Source organism: Myotis yumanensis, unplaced genomic scaffold (assembly GCF_028538775.1).
Source record: "Myotis yumanensis isolate MYYU_CA2020_CCGP unplaced genomic scaffold, mMyoYum1.0.hap1 SCAF_3, whole genome shotgun sequence".
Classification (NCBI taxonomy): Eukaryota; Metazoa; Chordata; class Mammalia; order Chiroptera; family Vespertilionidae; genus Myotis; species Myotis yumanensis.
The window spans coordinates 159,603,727-159,625,596 of NW_027223754.1; the positions used below are offsets into that span (position 1 = coordinate 159,603,727).

A 21,870-nucleotide genomic window follows, 5' to 3' on the forward strand; every position below is an offset into this window, starting at 1 on the left:
AATCTCCTGGGCAGAGGCAGGCTTCCCTGCAAATTGTATAACAGCAACGTTTCTTTTATATGTTTAGTCTGTTACCAATGCACAGGGAACGTGGGAGTGAACAACAAAATAGTCCTTGGTGACCCTGTTTCAAAAGTTACTAATGAACTGACGGTAGTTTAATCAGCAGTGTGAAAACACAAGTAGCAATGGGAACAATGTCCTCAGAGACATGGAAGGTGGGCTGGTGTCATCTGAATTCCATTTTGATTTCTTTGTTGAATCTTTATAATTCTCCTAGAATTAGACACTCTATTCAGCACTTTATACATATAACATATTACTTATCTTTGATGTAAATCTTAGATAAACTTAAAAAAAAGACCCCAAACTAAATTATCTTCATTTTACAGACGAGAAAACTGAGGAGCAGAGGGATGACTGGGCAGAATGCCCTTTGGAGCGGTGCACGTTTTGAACAAAAATGGACCTGAACACAAAAGTCCTGATTCTTTCTCCATGCTACCCTAGCTACTTGTCCCAATGTTAAAGAGGCTTACCAGTACTCAAATAGCAAATGGTTTCATTTACATGTTGGTCTAAAGAACAAAATAGACCAATAAACAAAATAGAAACAGACTCAGAGAACTGATTGACGGTTGCCAGAAGAGAGGGGGCTTGAAAGAGGTGAAAGGTTAAGAAGTATAAATTGGTAGTTACAAAATAGTCACAGGGATGTAAAATAAGGCAGAGGGAATATAGTCAATAATCCTATATAATAAAAGACTAGTATGCAAATTATCCCCTTGGGAGTTTAACTGCTCGCTATGATGTGTGCTGATCACCAGGGGGCGGTGTGGATTGAAGGAAGGCCCCGGCCAGCAGCCGGAAGGCCCTGATCGGCTCTGATTGCTGGCCAGGCCTAGGGACCCTACCCATGCACGAATTTCATGCACTGGGCCTCTAGTGTTATGACAATGATGTGTGATGCCAGTTAGGTACTGGAAATATCAAGGAGAACACTATGTAAATATGATTGTCTAACTCACTAAACCACATCCCTGAAACCAATACAAAATAAAATTGAAAGAAAAAAACAAATTTCAACTTGATGCTCTTCCAGTGCTGCCTGGCCTGTGTTTTCATCCTTTCTCCTTCTCTTTATGACTTTTCAGGTGGACAATGAAACCGCTTTTGGTATTGGAAGCAATGGAGCATTTTGCATCTCAAGCACTGAATAAAAAATTGCCTGGTTCCAGGATGGCTCCCTTTTTGCTATGGCTTATTACTGACCAATGACCTTGAAAACAACTTTTTTTTTGACTATCTCTACTGTTATTTCTGGATATTCTTACCCTGCTGCTTATGTTGATCCTGGCGTCAAATGATAGAGCAGAGGGTGTTCCTACCTCTACTGAAGCGGGTGCCTCTGTTGTCCCTGCACTCTGCCCACTCACTACTCTACTGAGGTTTCTCACACTGCCTAGCCATGCCACATCACGCCTTTTTGTCATTCCCTATTGGCAGGAAGTGATTGATAATTTTCCCTGGCAGGGGGTAGGCTGGGGAGGAAGAAGATATCTCTCTGTATTTACAGTAAATTTTTGAAGAACATCCTTAAGGGCTATGACAGAGACTGGTAATTTCCTGTCTGGTATTTTTCTTTCCTTATCCATAGCAACTGAATCCCAGTTTTATACTTAGTGCAAAATGCCCAGGTAAAAATCTACCCAGCCTCCTTTACAAATGATATGGGTGTGTGACTAAGATTATGGCCGATGATATATGTTACAGTTACTTAAATCACTATTATTACTATAGAGCCATAAATTTCCTTAAAAATACTGCTTTTGTTGCATCCCACAAATTGTTATATTTTCTTCCAATTATGGTGTTTCTCAATGAAGTTTAATTTTTAAAATAGAATTTATTTATTTTATACTGAATTTATTGGGGGTGACATTGGTTAATAAAATTATATAGGTTTCAGGTATAGAATTCTATAATACATCATCTGTATATCATATTGTGTGTTTACCACCTCAAGTTAAGTCTCCTTCCATCACCATTTATAGCCCCTTTACCCTCTTGTACCTCCTCCCACTTCCCTTTCCCTCTAGTAATCACCATACTGTAGTCTGTGTCTATGAGGTTGTTTTTTTTCTTAATACCTTCACCTTTTTCATCCAGTCCCACAACCCCCCTCCCTTCTAATAGCTGTCAGTCTGTTTTTATCTATGAGTCTGTTTCTATTTTGTTTGTTCATTTATTTTGATAATTAGATTCCACACATGAGTGAAATCATATGGTACTTATCTTTCTCTGACTGGCTTATTTCACTTAGCATAATGCTCTCCAGGTCTATCCATGCTGTGGCAACAGGTAAGATTTCCTTCTTTTTTACGGCCAACTAGTATTCCATTGTGTAAATACTGTATATCATAGCTTTTTTTATAAATTAAATCTTTATTGTTCAGATTATTACATTTGTTCCTCTTTTTTCCCCCCAATACTCCCCTCCACCCAGTTCCCACCCCACCCTCCTCCCTCACTCCCCACCCACTGTCCTCATCCATAGGTACACGATTTTTGTCCAGTCTCTTCCTGCATCCCCCACACCCCTTTCCGCCCCAAGAATAGTCAGTCCACTCCCTTTCTATGCCCCTGATTCTATTATAATCACCAGTTCATTCTCTTCATCAGATTATTCACTTGATTTTCAGATTCACTTGTTGATAGATGTGTATTTGTTGTTCAAAATTTGTATCTTTACCTTTTTCTTCTTCTTCCTCTTCTTAAAGGATACCTTTCAGCAATTCGTATAATACTGGTTTGGTGGTGATGAACTCCTTTAGCTTTTCCTTATCTGTGAAGCTCTTTATCTGACCTTCAATTCTGAATGATAGCTTTGCTGGATAAAGTAATCTTGGTTGTAGGTTCTTGCTATTCATCACTTTGAATATTTCTTGCCACTCCCTTCTGGCCTGCAAAGTTTCTGTTGAGAAATCAGCTGACAGTCACATGGGTACTCCCTTGTAGGTAACTAGCTGTTTTTCTCTTGCTGCTTTTAAGATTCTCTCTTTGTCTTTTGCTCTTGGCATTTTAATTATGATGTGTCTTGGTGTGGTCCTCTTTGGATTCCTTTTGTTTGGGGTTCTCTGTGCTTCTTGGACCTGTAAGTCCATTTCTTTCACCAGGTGGGGGAAGTTTTCTGCCATTATTTCTTCAAATAGGTTTTCAATATCTTGCTGTCTCTCATCTTCTGGCACTCCTATAATTCTGATATTAGTGCGCTTGAAGCTGTCCCAGAGGCTCCTTACACTATCTTCACACTTTTGGATTCTTTTTTCATTTTGCTTTTCTGCTTGGGTGTTTTTTGCTTCTTTGTATTTCAAATCGTTGACTTTATTCTTGCAATCCTCTAGTCTGCTGTTGGGAGTCTGTATAATATTCTTTATTTCAGTCAGTGTATGCTTAATTTCTAGTTGGTTCTTTATCACAACATCGAGGGTCTCATTAGATTTCTTGTAGATCTCATTAAGTTTATTGGCAGTTTCTAGAAAATTACTGAAAGACCTTAAAAGTGTGGTTTTGAACTCTATATCCAGTAGTTTGCTTTCCTCCATTTCTGTCATTTGTGTCCTTTTTCTTTGTCTCAGCATTTTTTATGCTTCCCTGTGTTGATACAGTGGTTTTCTGTGCTAAGTGTCCTTTAGCCTCCCAATTACCTGAGGAGGACACTCTTGGTGCACCCCCTTGTGGTCTTTGTGCACAGTTGTGTTGTAGTTAAGCCTTGATTGTTGTAGGTATCACTGGGAGGAATTGGCCTACAGGCCAATTGGCTGTGAGAATCAGCTGTGTCTGCAGTGGGAGAACTTCTGTGCTGGAGACACCCCTCTGGGGCAAGACTTGCTTCAATGGGGCTTTCGTGCTCACTGAGTCTGTCCCCTGAGTGTGTCCTTTATGTTTCCATGGAGCTGCAAACTGGATGGTCCCACTCTGACCTCTGGGCTTCCTGGCTCCTGGATCTCTAGGGAGGTGCTAATCTAGCCTTTGCCTGAGGCTATCCAGCAATAGCCTCCCTGCAGGGCTTGGGCTGGGTGGGTCCCAGGGCGGGGCTAGCAGTTATGGCTGCTCTCAGTCCAGCCCTCAGAGGCTCTGCTTCTCAGTGTCCTGGTAATCGCTGCAAGCCCCTCAGAGAGAAAGCTGCCCTCAAGTTCCAACCGCTGCCGGACAGTCCCGCTTGTCCCGTATGAGTCTGGGTCCCTAGAGACTCTCCCGGAATTGGAGCTCAGAGCCTGAGACTCCCTCCCGATTGAAAACAACACCGAGCCCTCAGCCGTCAGCCTGCTCCGCATGCACCTCCGAACCTTAGTATTTTACTTCCGCACTGCGCCTCCTCTGAGTCTCGGTATGCTTTTCTCTTTCCTTCTAGTTGTAGAATTTCCACTCAGCCAGCCTTCCTGTGGTTCTGGGTGATGTCCGTTCCGTCTTTTAGTTGTATTTTTTTAAAATTTTTTTATTGCTTAAAGTATTACAAAAGGTATTACATATGTGTCCTTTTTTCCCCGCCCTTGACAATCCCCTGGCCTCCCCTACCCCCAGTGTCTTATGTCCATTGGTTATGCTTATATGCATGCATACAAGTCCTTCGGTTGATCTCTTACCCCCTTCCCTCCTGTCCCCCAACCCTCCCCGGCCTTCTCGCTGCAGTTTGACAATCAGTTTGAGGCAGCTCTGCCTCTGTATCTATTATTGCTCAAAAGTTTATAATGGTCTCTATTATCCATGAGTGTGTGAGATCATGTGGTATTTTTCCTTCATTGACTGGCTTATTTCACTTAGCATAATGCTCTCCAGTTCCATCCATGCTGTTGCAAATGGTAAGAATTCCTTCTTTTTTACAGCAGCGTAGTATTCCATTGTGTAGATGTACCACAGTTTTCTAATCCATTCATTTGCTGATGGGCACTTAGGCTGTTAAAAATCTTAGCTATTGTAAATTGTGCTGCTATGAAGATAGGGGTTAATATATCCTTTCTGATTGGTGTTTCTGGTTTCTTGGGATATATTCCTAGAAGTGGCATAACTGGGTCAAATGGGAGTTCCATTTTTAATTGTTTGAGGAAATGCCATACTGTTTTCCACAGTGGCTACACCAGTCTGCATTCCCACCAGCAGTGAAGGAGGGCTCCTTTTTCTCCGCATCCTCTCAAGCACTTACCATTTGTTGATTTGTTGATGATAGCCATTGTGGCAGGTGTGAGATGGTACCTCATTGTCATTTTGATTTGCATCTCTCGGATGATTAGTGATTTTGAGTATGTTTTCATATGTCTCTGGGCTTTCTGTATGTCCTCTTTTGAAAGTGTCTATTTAGGTCCTTTGCCCATTTTTTGATTGGATTATTTATCTTTTTTTTGTTAAGTTGAATGAGTTCCCTGTAAATGTTGGAGATTAAAATCTTATTGGAGATAACATTGGCAAATATGTTCTCCCATGCAGTGGGCTTTCTTGTTGTTTTGTTGATGGTTTCTTTTGCTGTGCAGAAGCTTTTTATTTTGATGTAGTCCCATTTGTTTATTTTCTCCTTAGTTTCCATTGCCCTAGGAGTTGTATTGGCTTTAGTGTAAAAGTACCTTTTTTTTTTTTTATCCTTTTACAAGAATATTGTTCCCCCACCCTGATGCTGCTGCCACTTCTGCAGCCTATTTAAGGGTACTTCTGTAGCTCCGGCCGCTAAGATAAATACTTGGGGAGTTTAAATAATTATTTCCCATATTTTCTCTTTTTGAGTAGACTAACAATATGAAATCTTACATATAAGAATAGATCTTAAAAACAGAAACAAAAAAAATCCCTATAGTAAATGAATGAGTGCTCATAAAAAGTTGGCCTGGGACATTAGCCTTAGAATCTTATCGCACACTAACCCAGCACAGCAAATGCGATATGAGTGGCCCAAAGCCCAAACAGCAGAGACAGAGGATTCCCTATGTTCATAAAATGGCCAAGTGCAAATTAAGTCCCCCAAAGATAAGAAATCAAGCAAAGAACATCAATCAGCAACCAAGTTATATTACAGACAGACAAGAACTTCCACTACCTAAGAGTTTCCAGTGGCTGATGCCTTGAGAGGGAGAGCAGGAAGGGTCCCTAAGATTAAGAATTCTTGGCAGCTGCTGGGAAGTTCCTGCAATCCCTGCCATGTGTTCAGCCTGCCACAAGTAGCTGGGGCCCCTAGCAAAGTGAAATATGCCCCATCTTTAAACAAATTAAACCAAACAACAAAGACACAAAACAACAATTAACAGGAACACTCATATATGATATTTACAGGTGTGCATAACACACAGACAAGACTTAATAAATCAGAGTTCTTTCCATGGATCTTTCAGAAGAAATCTTATAGTGCCCAGGACTTACAGCCAGAATGCGGCCCAGAGGTTCTCCCAGGTGGGGTGGCCAGTGAACACCCACAAACAGCCTGTTGTTCACAGATCTCATCATATTCTGCCCTCCATCATAGATATTGACTGGTGTCCAAAGTTGTTTTGGCCAAAATCTGCCAGTCCCGAGGCATCATATGGTAATTTTCAGACAAGGCATTAAGAAGGAGTCCTTTTGTAAATAGACTGTTAGCCCCATTTTCTCTAATACTTTTCCTTATTTCTTTAAAGGTATTAAAGGAGAGTGGTTCATGTATCTGATTACCTTGCTGGTCTTGCATAACTGGGAAGGTCAAAAGCTTTCCTTCTAACATAGCTTGCCTGACACATGATCCCATAACTGAGGATCTAGTTGATGAGCCTTCCCACACTGGAGGCGGAGGATCGGGAAAGGTTCCTCTGATGGTGGGGTCTTAGATATTACAGGCTCTACAAGCTCTACTTCAGGAGGAGGGGGCAGTGATAAAAATCCTGGCGTTCTGTAGGCTTTTGATCCTCAATATGAAGTGGGCATAGTGCAGCTCGAACAAGAGCCCACATAGTTAAAGATGATAAGGGCACTCGTTTTTCCTGGGCCTGATTTCTCTTTAATTCTTGCCCACTTATTCCCAGAGATTAAGGTCTAGTGTTCCAGCATCAGGGAACCAAGGATTATAAATTATAACAGTCTGTAACAGGCTCACTAATTGTTCTGTAACAGAGGCACCACCTGCTTTTAATAACTGTTTAAGCACTGTGATATATTGCTGTTATTCTGTGAACAGCTTTTGTCCCATTGTGAAACAATCCCCTAGAACCGTAGTCGGCAAACTGCGGCTCGCGAGCCACATGCGGCTCTTTGGCCCCGTGAGTGTGGCTCTTCCTAAGCCTTAGGAGTACCCTAATTAAGTTAATAACAATGTACCTACCTATATAGTTTAAGTTTAAAAAATTTGGCTCTCAAAAGAAGTTTCAATCGTTGTACTGTTGATATTTGGCTCTGTTGACTAATGAGTTTGCCAACCACTGCCCTAGAACTTGGAAATCCCAAGCAGGCTCCAATGACTTACTGCACAGTTACTTTTATTTTCTTATTCTTCATTTTCGAGGTTTCTGCCATGTCTCATTGCGCTCCTCCTTACATGGGGCACCACTTGCTGGTGCTGATCAGCAGACTCTGAGCTACAGATGAATGATTACTCTGACACACTTTTCTGTGAAAGAGAGGGCTAAGGGACTGCTTGGCTATAGGAACCAAACAGCCCCATTTGCCTGCCTCCTCAGGCTTTTATTGTAACAACAGTTTGAACTAAAATTAACTATTCGATACTATCAGTAAGGTAAGCATCTTTGAGAAAACACATGCGTCTGCAGTGTCCTTTAAGCAAGGACATCTAAAGACTAAACATAAAGATTCCAGTAAAACACCCAAGGGCTCAGATTTGTTTGGAAAAGTCAAGGCAGGGGCAGCCGCCTTCGTCCAGCTCCCCCTGGGGGCTCCTGACCTTTCGGAGATTCCTTCTTATAAACTTTCCAACCAAGTTCTGTGCTTCCCACAGAAAGTAATAAAAAGAAAAAGAAAAAGAAAAAAAGAGAAAGTAATACAGACGTACACCCCCCAACCCCCATTGATCTCTTCCAGTCTTCCCCCGCCCTCTACCTTGGGCCTTCACCACTCTATTGTCTGTGTCCATGGGTTATGCATATATGGATATAAATTCTTTGGTTAATCTCTTCTCACCCACCCACCCCCACCTTCCTTCTGAGATTGATCAGTTTGTTCCATGTTTCTATGTCTCTGGATCTGTTTTGTTCATCAGTTTATTTTGTTCTTTAGATTCCACATATGAGTGAGATCATGTGATACTGTCTTTCTCTGACTGGTTTATTTTGCTTAGTATGATACTCTCCAGGTCCCTCCATGCTGTCTCAAAGGGTAAGCAATATTTTGATGGGAAGACTGGAAGAACACTTTAAATCAATTATTTTCTTTCAAGTCGAAGAAAATAAAAAACAACTGTTTATTTCCTTGTTTGATTTGTATTTGTTTTAGTTTTTTTCATTTCAACTTTATAGATTAAAAGTAACATCAGGCTTACACTCACTAGAAAATTATTATCATCTCTTCTGATTGGGATCTTACCCTGAAAGAGGTTTGCTTGCAGGAGGATTAAAGGAGTGAACTCACATGGTGGAGGGCATTCATTCTGGGTGCAATTAATGTTTGAGAAAGTTAATGTGAATAGGGATCAGATCAAAAAGAGACAAACAGATTTGTAACTTAATGGCTTATGCTTAGCTTGATATTTTATTTTTTTACTTGAACATTCTCTTACTTGTTTGAGACCAATGCAATATTTTTGAATGAGTCACTGAAAGCTTGTCTCACTTGTTTGTTTCTCAGAGTGTAAATGAATGGGTTCAACACAGGAGCGATGGATGTCATTAGCACTGTCACACCCTTATTAATAGCCACTGATTCCTTGGCTGAAGGTTTGATATAGATGAAAATACAGCTTCCGTAAGTGAGTGAAACCACAATCATATGGGAAGAACAGGTGGAAAAGGCCCTTTTCCTTTGTTGGGCAGAGCGCAATCTTAGGATGGTCTTAATGATGTAAATGTAGGACAAAACAACACACACAAGGGTCAGAATGAAGGTCAGCACAGCACAGACAATAACCAGCTGCTCGATGAGCCATGTGTCTGAGCATGAAATCTTCAACAAAGGAGATACATCACAGACAAAATAATCAATGACATTTGAATCACAGAATTTCAAATTTAGGAACAAAGTAAATGGTGGGAGTATGATCAACAAGCCAGCCATCCAACAACAGAGGACAAGGCTCTTGCAGACTCTGCTGCTCATGATGGTCACGTAACGCAAGGGTTTGCAGATGGCCACATAGCGGTCATAGGACATCACAGCTAACAGAAAAAATTCAGTTACTCCAAAGACGTCAGTAAAAAACAATTGAACAACACAAGTGTTATATGTAATTGATCTGTCACCTGTTGCTATGTTGTACAAATATCTAGGGATACAAGCAGATGTAAATGAAATTTCTAACAAGGCGAAATTCTGAAGGAAAAAGTACATGGGTGTTTTAAGGTGGGAGTGCACTAAAGTGAGGGATATGATGGTCAGATTCCCAGTTATACTCAGCATGTAAGTGAGAAATAGAAAAGTAAAAATTGGAACCTGAAGTTGAGGGTCATCTGTCAGTCCTAAGAGGATGAAAGTTGTTATTGTGTGGTTTCTCATTACTGAACTTTATTTAATTTCATGTAAAGTTGAGAGATACTCTATTTGAATAGAGTGGTATCAAAGCCAGATAAAGATAAACTGACTACTAGCAAACTAATTCACATGCAGTTTCTGCTTTAAATTAGTAGTTGATATTGCCAACACTCTGGTGGGCCTTGCTACTTAATTACTTATTTTATTTTATTGTCTTGGCAGTTTTGTGATAGATTTTAAAACATATTTTAAATAAAAAAATTGTTTTAGCACTGTTGTTTCCTTTTTTATTTCAGTTTTAACTTATACCAAAGACTGAACTTTCTCACGTGGGTAGTTTCGACCTATATAATGTTTTGTGATTCAATAAAATTATGATTTCTTCTTATGTCTAAGGTTTCTTATCTCAAAGGTGAATATTTAAATGTAATACCTTTTTCATGTCTTTCCATGAAGATTTGGTCATGATCAAATGTAAACACGTAAGAACTAATCTGGGCTCCATGCACAGGCGTTGTTGGTCTACCTGTAACTTGTATTTCACATTTTGCCACTATGACCAAATGTGTTTATGTTGTTTTGTTTTTCTGTTTTAACATGTAACTTAAACATTGTTGGATGACTCCTCTGACTCTCCTTATGTTTCTCTGCTAGTGTGTAGTTTACGCTCAGTGTCTACTGGATATACAACACAGAGTATTTTACTGCAGGCTGTACTTGCCGTGGGTGAAGAAATGTCAGGCCTAATGATGTACAGCTGGAAAACACTCACATTTTTTTAATGCTTTCATTCTGTTTAGTTAAGCATGGAAAACACTCTGACACCTTTTTGTCACTATTACTAAGTCCAAAATCAACTCTAAATTACTAAATATACGCTCCAAGCACATGTCTTTGTTGTCTCCCTCAGTCTTAGCCTTAGCGGCAGTACATCAAGGTTAAGATCAGATCTGCAGCGAGATCTCCATCGTCCAATACCTGCTTTTCCGCCTTCGTCTGTATGACTGTCTGCAAGTTTTCCAACTTCTCAGGCATTCAGTACGTTAATCTGCAAAATGGAGATAAAAACAGTATCTACCATATTCACCTAAAATGATAATCTTAAAATATAAATATTTTACATTTCTATAAGATAAATGCATTTAATTAAATTCTATTCAATTTCAATCCAGCGTATTTGTGTGACTTCAGTTTTTAAATCCCTTTTTGTTTTTGTATTTTTGTTCTATTATTTCAAAATGTCACCTACATTGAAATAGGTTTATGAATGTACCACAAGTTTAAAATTAATTTCCAACGCACTTCTATGTACCTCTTTGTTTTGTACAATAAAATCTGGTGCATGGTACAGGCTTCATATATGGCAGTTGTTATTTTCTGGCCTCTTACAGATAATTTATGTGCTGTGAACTCAAAATCCCAAGTGGGACTTATGCTTTGTGTAACCCATATAGTCTTCTTTCTGCTCCATGTTCCTTATACTAGAAAGAATAAATTCTATTTATTGAGAATTTACTATGTGCTAGTTCTTGTAAGCACTTCATGTTGATGATCTGTCTGAAAAAAAAATCCTTTCTTATCTCTCTCTTTCCACATTCCATCCTTACTTCCCAGTCTCCCAAACTACCCAGATGTAACTATGTTTGTGATTTTCACTTGAGCATCATTTCTACTGGACAGTCCTTTGGTACTCTATTGTCTACGTTAAGTGTTCCTCATTTATGCTTCCATACAAATAATTGCTACTTCCACTTTAGCACTTCCTCTGAGAAAGTGAGTTTGTTGAAATCAGGGACTGTTGTCTTCTCTACTGGGATAGCTACCAAAACTAACAATCCGGGACTTATAGTCCATGGTAAGACATACTGTTGTGTAAATTACATACACACATAATAATGTATATGTATTATTCATTTGCCTACACATTCAAACCTATATTCAAGTTTCATCTTGAAACTCCTTTGCCACACTTATTTTACTTTTTACTTGTAAATTTTACATATACTTGTATTTAACACAGGACTTTTTTGCATTTGAAACAATAATTTTGCAGGCGAATAAAGTCATGCATACCATGAACTATCACCCTTTTTGCTTATGTCATTACTTCCCTGCTTACCAAACTGTTAACTGGCTTCTCTTCCTTGCTTTAGCTCTCAACCAGATAGTTGTATCTTTCTCGGTGGCTATTTTTTGTTTCTTTGAGGAAATCTGTAAGATATTTCAACTGGAGGTCAAGGAATTTGCATATCTGAATATGTAATTTGTTCACATGCTATTCATTTTAAATTATAAATATTTTACATTTCTATAAGGTAAATTTATTTAATTTAATCCTGTTTAATTTCAATCTAGGGTATTTGTGTGACTCCAGTTTTTAAATCCCTCTTTATTTTTGTTCTTATTATTTCAAAATGTCACCTACATTGAAATAGGTTTATGAATGTACCACAAGTTTAAAATCAATTTCCAACACACTTTTATGTCTCTCTTTGTTTTTCATAATTGTTACAATATCTTCAAAAGTATCTTTTTATAAACATCATCGCATAATTTCATGATAATTCCTAGAAATGAAATTTTAAGAAAAAAGGAGATAATAATTTAGAACTTTTGTAATCATTTACCAAGTTATGATTAATAAACTTTTCCTTCAACTCAAAGTGTGACTGTATCCACACTATGTTTCATGTGCCTTTTCCCAAGATTGTTGGCATTTTTATTTGAAACAGGTTTTGGTGCCATTGAATATTCACAATTTATACCATGGAATACTTATCCGTTCAAGTCTACATCTAAGGATTTCTTCCTTGCCTTCTTGCAGATAAAGATGTTTCCCTGCTTAGTTTTACAATCATGTCTTTTTAGTGCATATTTTAATAATACTTTAAAACCAGAGTCCAAGAACTTTCTAATTATTGCTTTGGCTTAATGGTTGTTCCATAGTTTTTCCTCAGCTATGACACTTAGTTGTACTAACATACTCAAATACATTTTTAGTTTTGAAATAGTATCTCCAGGATTTGAACGTCTCATATAAATGAATAAAAAACAAGTTGCTTTTCAATTTCCTAGAAAAACTCTAGTAAGTTGTTATATGATTGGCTGTCATTTGTTCCTTTAAAATATTCCTTTTCTCCAGAGATTAGAGCAAGGTCATCTCTCACTGTATGACTGGGAACTAGAGTTAAACCACAATGTTTACTGTCGCATCCTTTGAAAGAAGAGCTGACAATGATATTTTTGAAGAACTTTAACATTCCCATGAATTATAAGGACACAACATAATAACTAAATAGATAATTTTAATTAAAGCAGTAGTTCTCAACCTTCCTAATGCTGTGACATTTTAATACAGTTCCTCATGTTGTGGTGACCCCCAACCATAAAATTATTTTCGTAGCTACTACATAACTGTAATTTTGCTCCTGTTATGAATCGTAATGTAAATATCTGATATGCAGGATGTATTTTCATTGTTACAAATTGAACATAATTAAAGCATAGTGATTAATCACAAAAACAATATGTAATTATATATGTGTTTTCCGATGGTCTTAGGCGACCCCTGTGAAAGGGTCGTTGGACCCCCAAAGGGGTCGCGACCCACAGGTTGAGAACCGCTGGATTAAAGGAAAGGATGCTCCTTTCAGCCTTCCTAACCTCCTTACTCCGCTATGTACTTTGTAACCCAGGGGCTCCTAGAACTTTACACGGTAACATGCTCTTTCCTCCACCCTGTGTGGCAGCCCTGTTCCGAAATATTTTTTACTTATTCCATTTATCAATGCTAGTTTTTAAGAGGCAAAGTTTACAAAAGTAGTTTGCATCTTTTAAATATTTTTATATTTTAAAAAGTGCAAAGAAAGCTAATTTTTTCAATATTATGTTAAGAGCTGTCATATCAGGTGATTTTAATGTAGATATACACTTCTCTTTAAAGAGGAAAGTTAGAGTGTGGAAGAGATAACTTTTCACTGCATATAAATTCACAGTATCTTTATGCAAACTATAAAAAGCAGTATTGAACGATACAACTCGGAAAAATCTGTGGATCTTTATATAATAAAAATTCAAATATTAATTACATCTGATTTTGTAAAGTCAATGTCAAATCTTCTCAAAGAAAATCAACACACAGATTTACCAAAGGTGAAAGTAAATGAAATAGCCAATGTACTTACTCGTCTGAAAGTTAATAATAGCTTCAGCTGATTCTTTAGCAACCAGAACCCTAAGGGCTAACTTGAGGAAGAGAATCTATTAAAAAAGGTTTGTGTAAAAATTTCTTTAAGTTTATGAATCTACTTACCCTGACCCGTGCTCTAGGAAGACCTAGGGCTCTTTGAATTTTTCATCTCCAACATGAGAAGATTTTCAAACTAAGAACTTGATGCCTAGGAAATGTTTTCTACTCTTTCTTGGTTGAAAGTAAAATATTGTTCAACTATTTCCCCTTTTTGCTTTGAAATCATTGATATTATGACTTTTCTGGATAGGATAAGAGGCTTTCACACTATTAAGACCTATATTTGATTTATTTGCTGTACCTCAAACTAAGTATTAAACAATTGGGTCCTCGGTGACACAGGTTCGAACATCACTAATGAGTTTCCTTTGTAATGAACTAGGGCAAAAATCCTGTAAGATGCAGTGGGGGCACTGTCTCTAGAGACACAAAGATGTGACAATAGCAACAGGCACAGGTCAAGATAAAATAATAAAAAAAACAGAGATCAAGAAGTAGTCTGCCTTTCCTGTATTTCTTCCCTACCATCTATGGAAGCTGAAAGATCACACAGCTCTATTCCACCTGCTATTTTTCTCAATCATTATAAAAGATAACAAAATAGAAAATTAGAAAACTCAAAGCAAGTGATAATTCTTTTTTATATTTTAAAGAACTATATCAGTGGTTCTCAACCTTCCTAATGCTGTGACATTTTAATACAGTTCCTCATGTTGTGGTGACCCCCAACCATAAAATTATTTTCGTTGCTACTCCATAACTGTAATTTTGCTACTATTATGAATCATAATGTAAATATCTGATATGCAGGATGTATTTTCATTGTTACAAATTGAACATAATTAAAGCATAGTGATTAATCACAAAAACAATATGTAATTATATATGTGTTTTCCAATGGTCTTAGGTGACCCCTGTGAAAGGGTTGTTCGATCCCCAAAGGGGTCTCAACCCACAGGTTGGCCACCCACAGGTTGAGAACCGCTGAACTATATGAATATTTATGAATATTTAAAAAATAAAAATACTATTATTTCCATTTTCCCCTGTCAGCACTTCCTAAGATATGGTCATGTATGAATTTATGTAAAGACTAGAGGCCTGGTGCATGAATTCATGCACCAGTGGGGGTCCCTTGGCCTGGCCTGCCAGATAGGGCCCAAACTGGCTCTCCTACATCCCCTGAGGGGTTCTGGATTGCAAGAGGGTGCAGGCCAGGCTGAGGGACCTCACCGGTGCATGATCGGGGCCAAGGAGGGATGCAGAAGGTTGGCCAGCTAGGGAGGAAAAGTGGGAGGGCTCCAGGGCATGTCCAGCCTGTCTCACTCAGTCCTGGTCAGCCGGACCCGCGCAGCAAGCTAACCTACTGGTGGGCGCGTCTGCCCCCTGATGGTCAGTGCATGTCATAGCAAGCGGTTGAGCAGCCTTAGCATATCATTAGCATATTACGCTTTCATTGGTTGAATGGACAACTGGATGACTGGACACTTAGCATATTAGGCTTTTATTATATAGGATAGTATTTTTTAAATCCTCACCTGAAGATATGTTTTTATTTCAGAGAGAGAGAGGAAAGGAGAGAGAGAGAGAGAGAGAGAGAGAGAAAGAGAAAGAGAAATATCGGTGTAAGAAAGAAACATTGCATGGTTGCCTCCTGCATGCACCCCTACAGGGTCAAACCCGCAACCTGGGTATGCACCCTTACTGGGAATTGATCCAGTGACCCTTCGGTGCACAGGACAACACTCCAACCAACTGAGCCATACTGACCAGGGCAAGATAGTATTTAAAAAAAATAAATTTATGGGATAACATTGGTTAATAACATATATATCTCAGGTGTAGAACTCTATAATACTATATCTGTATACTCTATTGTGTGCTCACTACCTGCAGTCTTGTCTCCTTAAACATTTTATTTTTCAATTATAGTTTACATTCAATATTATTTTGTGTTAGTTTCAAGTACACAGCATCGTGGTTAGACAAGCATGTACTTTACAAAGTGTTCACCCTGGTATTTCCAGTACCCACCTGGCACCATACATAGTTATTACAATATTTTTTACTATATTCCCCATGTTGTATTGACATCCCTATGACTATTTTGTAACTACCAATGTACTTCTTAATCTCTTCACCTTTTTCACTAGTTGTTGAACCGCTTCCCCTTTGGCAACCAAAGGACTTCAAATACTGTGTTGAATAAACATCACAAAAAAGGACATCCCTGTCTTGTTCCTGATATTAAGGGAAACACTTTAAATTTTCCCCTGTTGTGTGTGGGTTTATTATATATGGAATGACATATGTTGAGGTATGTTCCCTTTGTTCCCATTCTGCTGAGTTTTTTTTTTTTTTATCATAAATGGGTACTGGATTTTGTCAAATGCTTTTTTGCATCTATTGATATGATCATATAATTTTTATCCTTCATTTTATTTATGTGACTTATCACATTAATTGATTTGCAGATACTGTACCAATCTTGCATCCTAGGAATGAACCTCATTTGATGATGGTGTATGTATGATCTTATCAATGTATTCCTGATTTCTGTTTGCTAATATTTTGTTGAGGATTTTTGAATCTATGTTTACGAGGAATGTTGGCATATAATTTTATTTCTTTGTAGTTTTCATATGTGGTTTTGTATTAGAATAATTCTGGCCTCATGAATTGAGCTTAGGAGTCCTCCCTCCCCTTAATAATTTGAGAAGGATAGGTGGTAGTTCTTCTTTGAATGCTTCATAAAATTCACCTGTAAAGCTTTCTGACTCAGAACATTTTTGTTGTTGGGAGTCTTTTTTAAATTAAATTTACTGAGGTGAGAGAGAAACATTGATTGTTTGCCTCCCATACACATCCCAACCAGGGGTAGAACCCACAACCTAGGTATGTGCTCTGACTGAGAATTGAACCCACAACCTTTTGGTAATCAAATGTACGCAAATTAACTAGCATCAAGCTAGATTTTGGTATTTCCTTAAAATTGTATTTATATGTGCTTGTTTCTTTATTATTTAAAAAATGTGTGTGTGTTTTTGCAAAAAGTTATTGTGGTAAGAGCACTTAACACATCTTTCCTCTTAAAAAATACACACTGGAAATGAGATGTTTCTTCTTAAAAAAGGTACATTATTTTCCACTTAAGGTACAGTGTTGTAAAGCAGACCTTTAGCTCTTATTCATCTTAACTGAAATATATGCTTGTTTATTCTCCATCCCTCAGAACCTGGTAACTACCATCTTAGTTTTTAGTTTTATAAATTTGACTTTTTAGATACTTCATGTAAGTGGGTTTATAAAGTACTTGTCTTGTGTCTGGCTTATTTTACTTAGCATAATGTCTTTAAGGTCCATCCAAGTTGTTGCACGTTGCAAATTTCCTTCTTTTTCTTTATTTTTTAAATCCTCACCTGAAGATATGTTTATTGATTTTTAGAGAGAGAAGAAGGGAGATAGAAAGAGAGAGAAACAACCATGTGAGAGATAAACATCAATTGGTTGTCTCTCATTTGCACACCAAACAGGGATAGAACCCGGATCCAAGGTATGTGTTCTGACCAGGAATCAAACACACAACCTTTTTGGTATATGGGACGATGATTCAAACAACTGAGCCACCTGGCCAGAGCAAAATTTTCTGCCTTTTAAAGTATAAATACTATTCTGCTCTATGTTTATACTACATTTTTTTTATCCATTAACCAGTCGATAGATGTTTAGGTTGTGTCTACATCTTAGTTATTGTGAATAGTATTGTAATGAACATAGGAGTGCAGATGTCTCTTTAATTTCCTGATTTTAATTCTTTCGGATAAATACCCAGAAGTGGAGTTGCTGGCTCACATAGCAGCTTTATATTTAATTTTTAAATAACTGAGTGCCTTCTAAATTAAAAAAAATTAAGGAGAAAACTGTGAGTCAACAAAGAACGAGGAAAATATCTTTGACAGAGAAACAGAATATATAAAAGACTATACATGAAAGCAGAGGGAAAATGTAGGTTCAAATTTCTGGAGTCTCGTGTGGTGGGATGGGGGAAATAGTTACAGATGATAACCTATGAACTTCTTTTTTTTTGGAGGAAATGTGGTAAAGAGTTTGTGTTCTTCCCATGTATAACTTTTCACATATAAGAAAAGATGTAATACTTTAATTACAGCTTTCCATATTCCTTTTAAAAACTGTTTTGTTTTAGTGACATTCTGTGTTGGCATTTCAGTATATGTGTCTACATCTGGCAAAGTTTTTGTAATACCAAAATATTTAATTTCCTCAAAATAGTAATTATCTATTGTCACTATCTTTCCTTTAACTTTATGGATTTTTTGAGGAAAGGGTATAACAGTTAAAAGTTTTGGTTATTAGCAATTTGATATCGACACAAATCTTACAATTTTTAAGCTTTAGTACTTCAGATTTTTTCCCCATCATTATGAGATTTATATCCCTTTTTATGAAAAAACATTTATTTGAGTGCAAGTTAACCATTTTGCTTTAACATAGAATTGGTTTTGTTTACCCTTGAGGGTATAGGGCAGTGATGGCGAATCTATGACACGCGTGTCAGAGGTGACATGCAAACTCATTTTTTTGGGTTGATTTTTCTTTGTTAAATGGCATTTAAATATATAAAATAAATATCAAAAATATAAGTCTTTGTTTTATTATGGTTGCAAATATCAAAAAATTTCTGTATGTGACACGGCACCAGAGTTAAGTTAGGGTTTTTCAAAATGCTGACACGCAGAGCTCAAAAGGTTCACCATCACTGGTATAGGAGAATAAGTTTTTGCTGCTTGGTTGATCCTTCTCTGTTTTTAGTGCTTAAAACAGTAGCTGTTTCAAAGAAAGTACCCAGTACATACTTGTTAAGTGAATCAATGAATAAATCATTTGAAAGTTTTGGATTGGATGAAACAATGACCACTGTTATGTACTCTCTTGCTGGAAAATGTAAATCTTTACTAGCCTATGTATTTCTCTTTTTATATTTCTAATTTGGAGATATACTTCTGTTTTATTTTATTTTATTGTATTAGGTATTTCTAATTTGAAGGCAAAATCAGGATTTAAATTTAAAGAAAATAAATTGATGAACAAAACAGATCCAGAGACATTGAAACGTGCACAGACTACCCTGATTGTGGGAGATGGGGGGAGTGGGGAGTGGGGGGAGGGAGGGTAGGAAGAGATTAAACAAATAATTTATATGCATATATGCATAGACCATGGACAAACAATAGTGTGGAGGAGGCTTGGGGACCCTGGGGAGCTGGCGGAAGAGGGGTGGAGGGGGTCAATGGTGGTGGGGGAAGGGGAAATCTGTAATAGTTTCAACAATAAAGATAAAGAAGCTATTAATATGCCTGTGTATAGAAGGGTCTTAAAAGAAGGTTGTGAGGAAGATGTCACTAGATCAGGATGAATAAGTGTTTTGAATAAGTGAACCTGAGTATGGAATTTGGTAAGTGCATTATATAGGTGTTTATTTGGCTTCACATTCTCTTATTTCTTAGAAAATGTCACAATTCTTTTGACCGAGTTATTGAAGGCTTGTTTTACTTGCTTGTTCCTCAAGGTGTAAATGAAAGGGTTGAGCAGTGGAGCGATGGAAGTAGTGAGTACTGTCACACCCTTGTTAATAGCCACTGACTCCTTTGCTGAAGGTTTGATATAGATGAAGATGCAGCTGCCATAGCTGATGGAGACCACAATCATGTGGGAAAGACAGGTGGAAAAGGCCTTTTTCCTTTGCTGAACAGAAGGGAATCTCAAAATTGTCTTGATGATATAAATGTAGGACAGTACTACACACATGAGTGTCATTAGAAGGGTCAGCACAGCACAAATCATGACAGTCTGTTCCATGAACCAAGTATTTGAACAGGAAATTTTCAGGAGGGGAGCTGCGTCACAGATAAAATGATCAATGACATTAGAATCACAGAATTCCAGATTTAGGCCTAGACTCAGTGGGGGGATTATAATGAATAGACCAGCCACCCAACAACAGAAGACAAGTCTTCTGCAGACTGTGCTGCTCATGATGGTCACATAATGCAGGGGCCTGCAGATGGCCACGTAGCGGTCATAGGACATGGCTGCCAGGAGGAAAAATTCAGTTACACCGAAGAGGTCGGTAAAAAACACTTGGCCGACACAGGCATTGTAGGTAATGAGCTTATCACCTGTGGCTATGCTATACAAGTATCTGGGAATGCAAGCGGATGTGAACGAGATCTCCAAGAAGGAGAAATTTTGTAGGAAATAGTACATGGCTGTTTTAAGATGCGAATCCAGTAAGATGAGGGAGATGATAATCAGGTTCCCAGTAATGCTCAGCATGTAGGTGAGAAAGAAAAAGACAAAAATCAGAACCTGCAGCTGAAGGTCACTTGTCAGGCCCAGCAGAATGAATGTTACAGTACCGTTTCCCATTGCTGATTCTTGATTATATCTGCATGTAACATTGAGACATCTTATAGATTATTTAAAAAGTATGAAACCTATCATATTCAGGTTTAAAAAATTATTCAAAAATACTTACAATTTAAATGCTACTTTGAAAAGGACTACTTTTCACACCTATGGGTCTGTCATTTAATAGGAGCAAAATATCTTGACTTTCAAGAATTCTGTTTGATGTATTTGCTTGATGCTTTGTTCCCTAACGTATCAATATTAGTCAGATAACTTGGGCTCTCTATGCACTCTCTGTAGTCACTTGAAGTCTCTGTTCCAGCTCTATGATTAAAGAATTTTGTTTTCTATTTTTGCTTATTGCATACTTGTGTGTTTCTCTCCTGAACACCTCTAAACTCTATCATGCCTACACGTACACACACACACACACACACACACACACACACACACACACATTTTTTCAGCTCTTTTCCTGACACTGCCTCCTTCTATGGTTTCTCTGTCCCTAAGTAATCATGCATAATTCACAATATACTTATATTTATGCACAATATATGTTTATACTTTTATGAAGTGCTCTGATAAACTTCAAAGATGGTATATTTCTCTGACCTTTTTATGTCTTCTTCACCTCTTTTCACTTTTCACCATATTTATATTTTTTATGTATTTTTATCAATTCCTGTGTTTTGAAATATCATCTTACAGGTGATTATTACTAAACTAGAGGTCCGGTGCACAGATTTGTGCACCGGTAGGGGGGTCCCTCGGCCTGACCTGCGGGGATCAGGCCAAAACCAGATCTTGGACATCCCCCAAGGGGTCCCAGATTATGAGAGAGTGCAGACCAGGCCAAGGGACCCCACCAGTGCACTTGGGGCCAGAGAGGGACTGCAGGAGTGCTCCAGGGCATTCAGGTCCATCTCTCTCAGTCCCGATTGGCTGGACCCCAGCAGCAAGCTAACATACCAGTCAGAACATCTGTCCCCTGGTGGCCAGTGCGCATCATAGTGACTGGTTGAATGGTCAAACAAATGGTTGGACTCTTAGCATATTAGTCTTTTATTATATAGATATATAGGATCAGTATCTTTATTTTGTAATAGTCCTTCCTGATTTTCAGATGCAATCTGACATATCTATTTGAACATTAAATAAGAACTGCAAATCCATTGTCACAAATAAAACCGATGATCTTCTCTATCCCTCTTCCTCCTCTTCCTCTTAATATTTCCTTTCAATAAAAGTAATGGACTATATTTATCAAGCCCATTTTATGTGACAGGTATTTTAGTAAACATTTCTCACAGAACATATGTTCTGTCTTCAGCTCACCTGAATAACTTCTATTCTTCCGTTGGTTTTCAACTTCCTCTTAAATCCTCTGGAAAGTTTCCTGCAGGTCTGATAACTGTTAGATGTAATCCTTGTCACTGGGTTCCCATGGAAAACAATGCTTGCTACTATTTTAACACATAAGAAGGAATACTTACTTGTGGGGATATTAAATGTGTGTCTTTTTCACATACAAATAAGAT

The 21,870-nt window shown here is 37.9% G+C and overlaps 2 protein-coding genes across 2 annotated transcripts; both read right to left on the reverse strand.

Moving 5' to 3' along the window:
• Positions 1-8,739: 8,739 nt before the first annotated feature.
• LOC139005449 (olfactory receptor 6C2-like) lies at positions 8,740-9,675 on the reverse strand. The gene has a single exon (XM_070407677.1). The coding sequence runs from the start codon at positions 9,673-9,675 to the stop codon at positions 8,740-8,742; it is 936 nt and encodes a 311-aa protein (XP_070263778.1).
• A 9,739-nt stretch (positions 9,676-19,414) lies between these two features.
• LOC139005450 (olfactory receptor 6C2-like) lies at positions 19,415-20,347 on the reverse strand. The gene has a single exon (XM_070407678.1). The coding sequence runs from the start codon at positions 20,345-20,347 to the stop codon at positions 19,415-19,417; it is 933 nt and encodes a 310-aa protein (XP_070263779.1).
• Between the last annotated feature and the right edge of the window lie 1,523 nt (positions 20,348-21,870).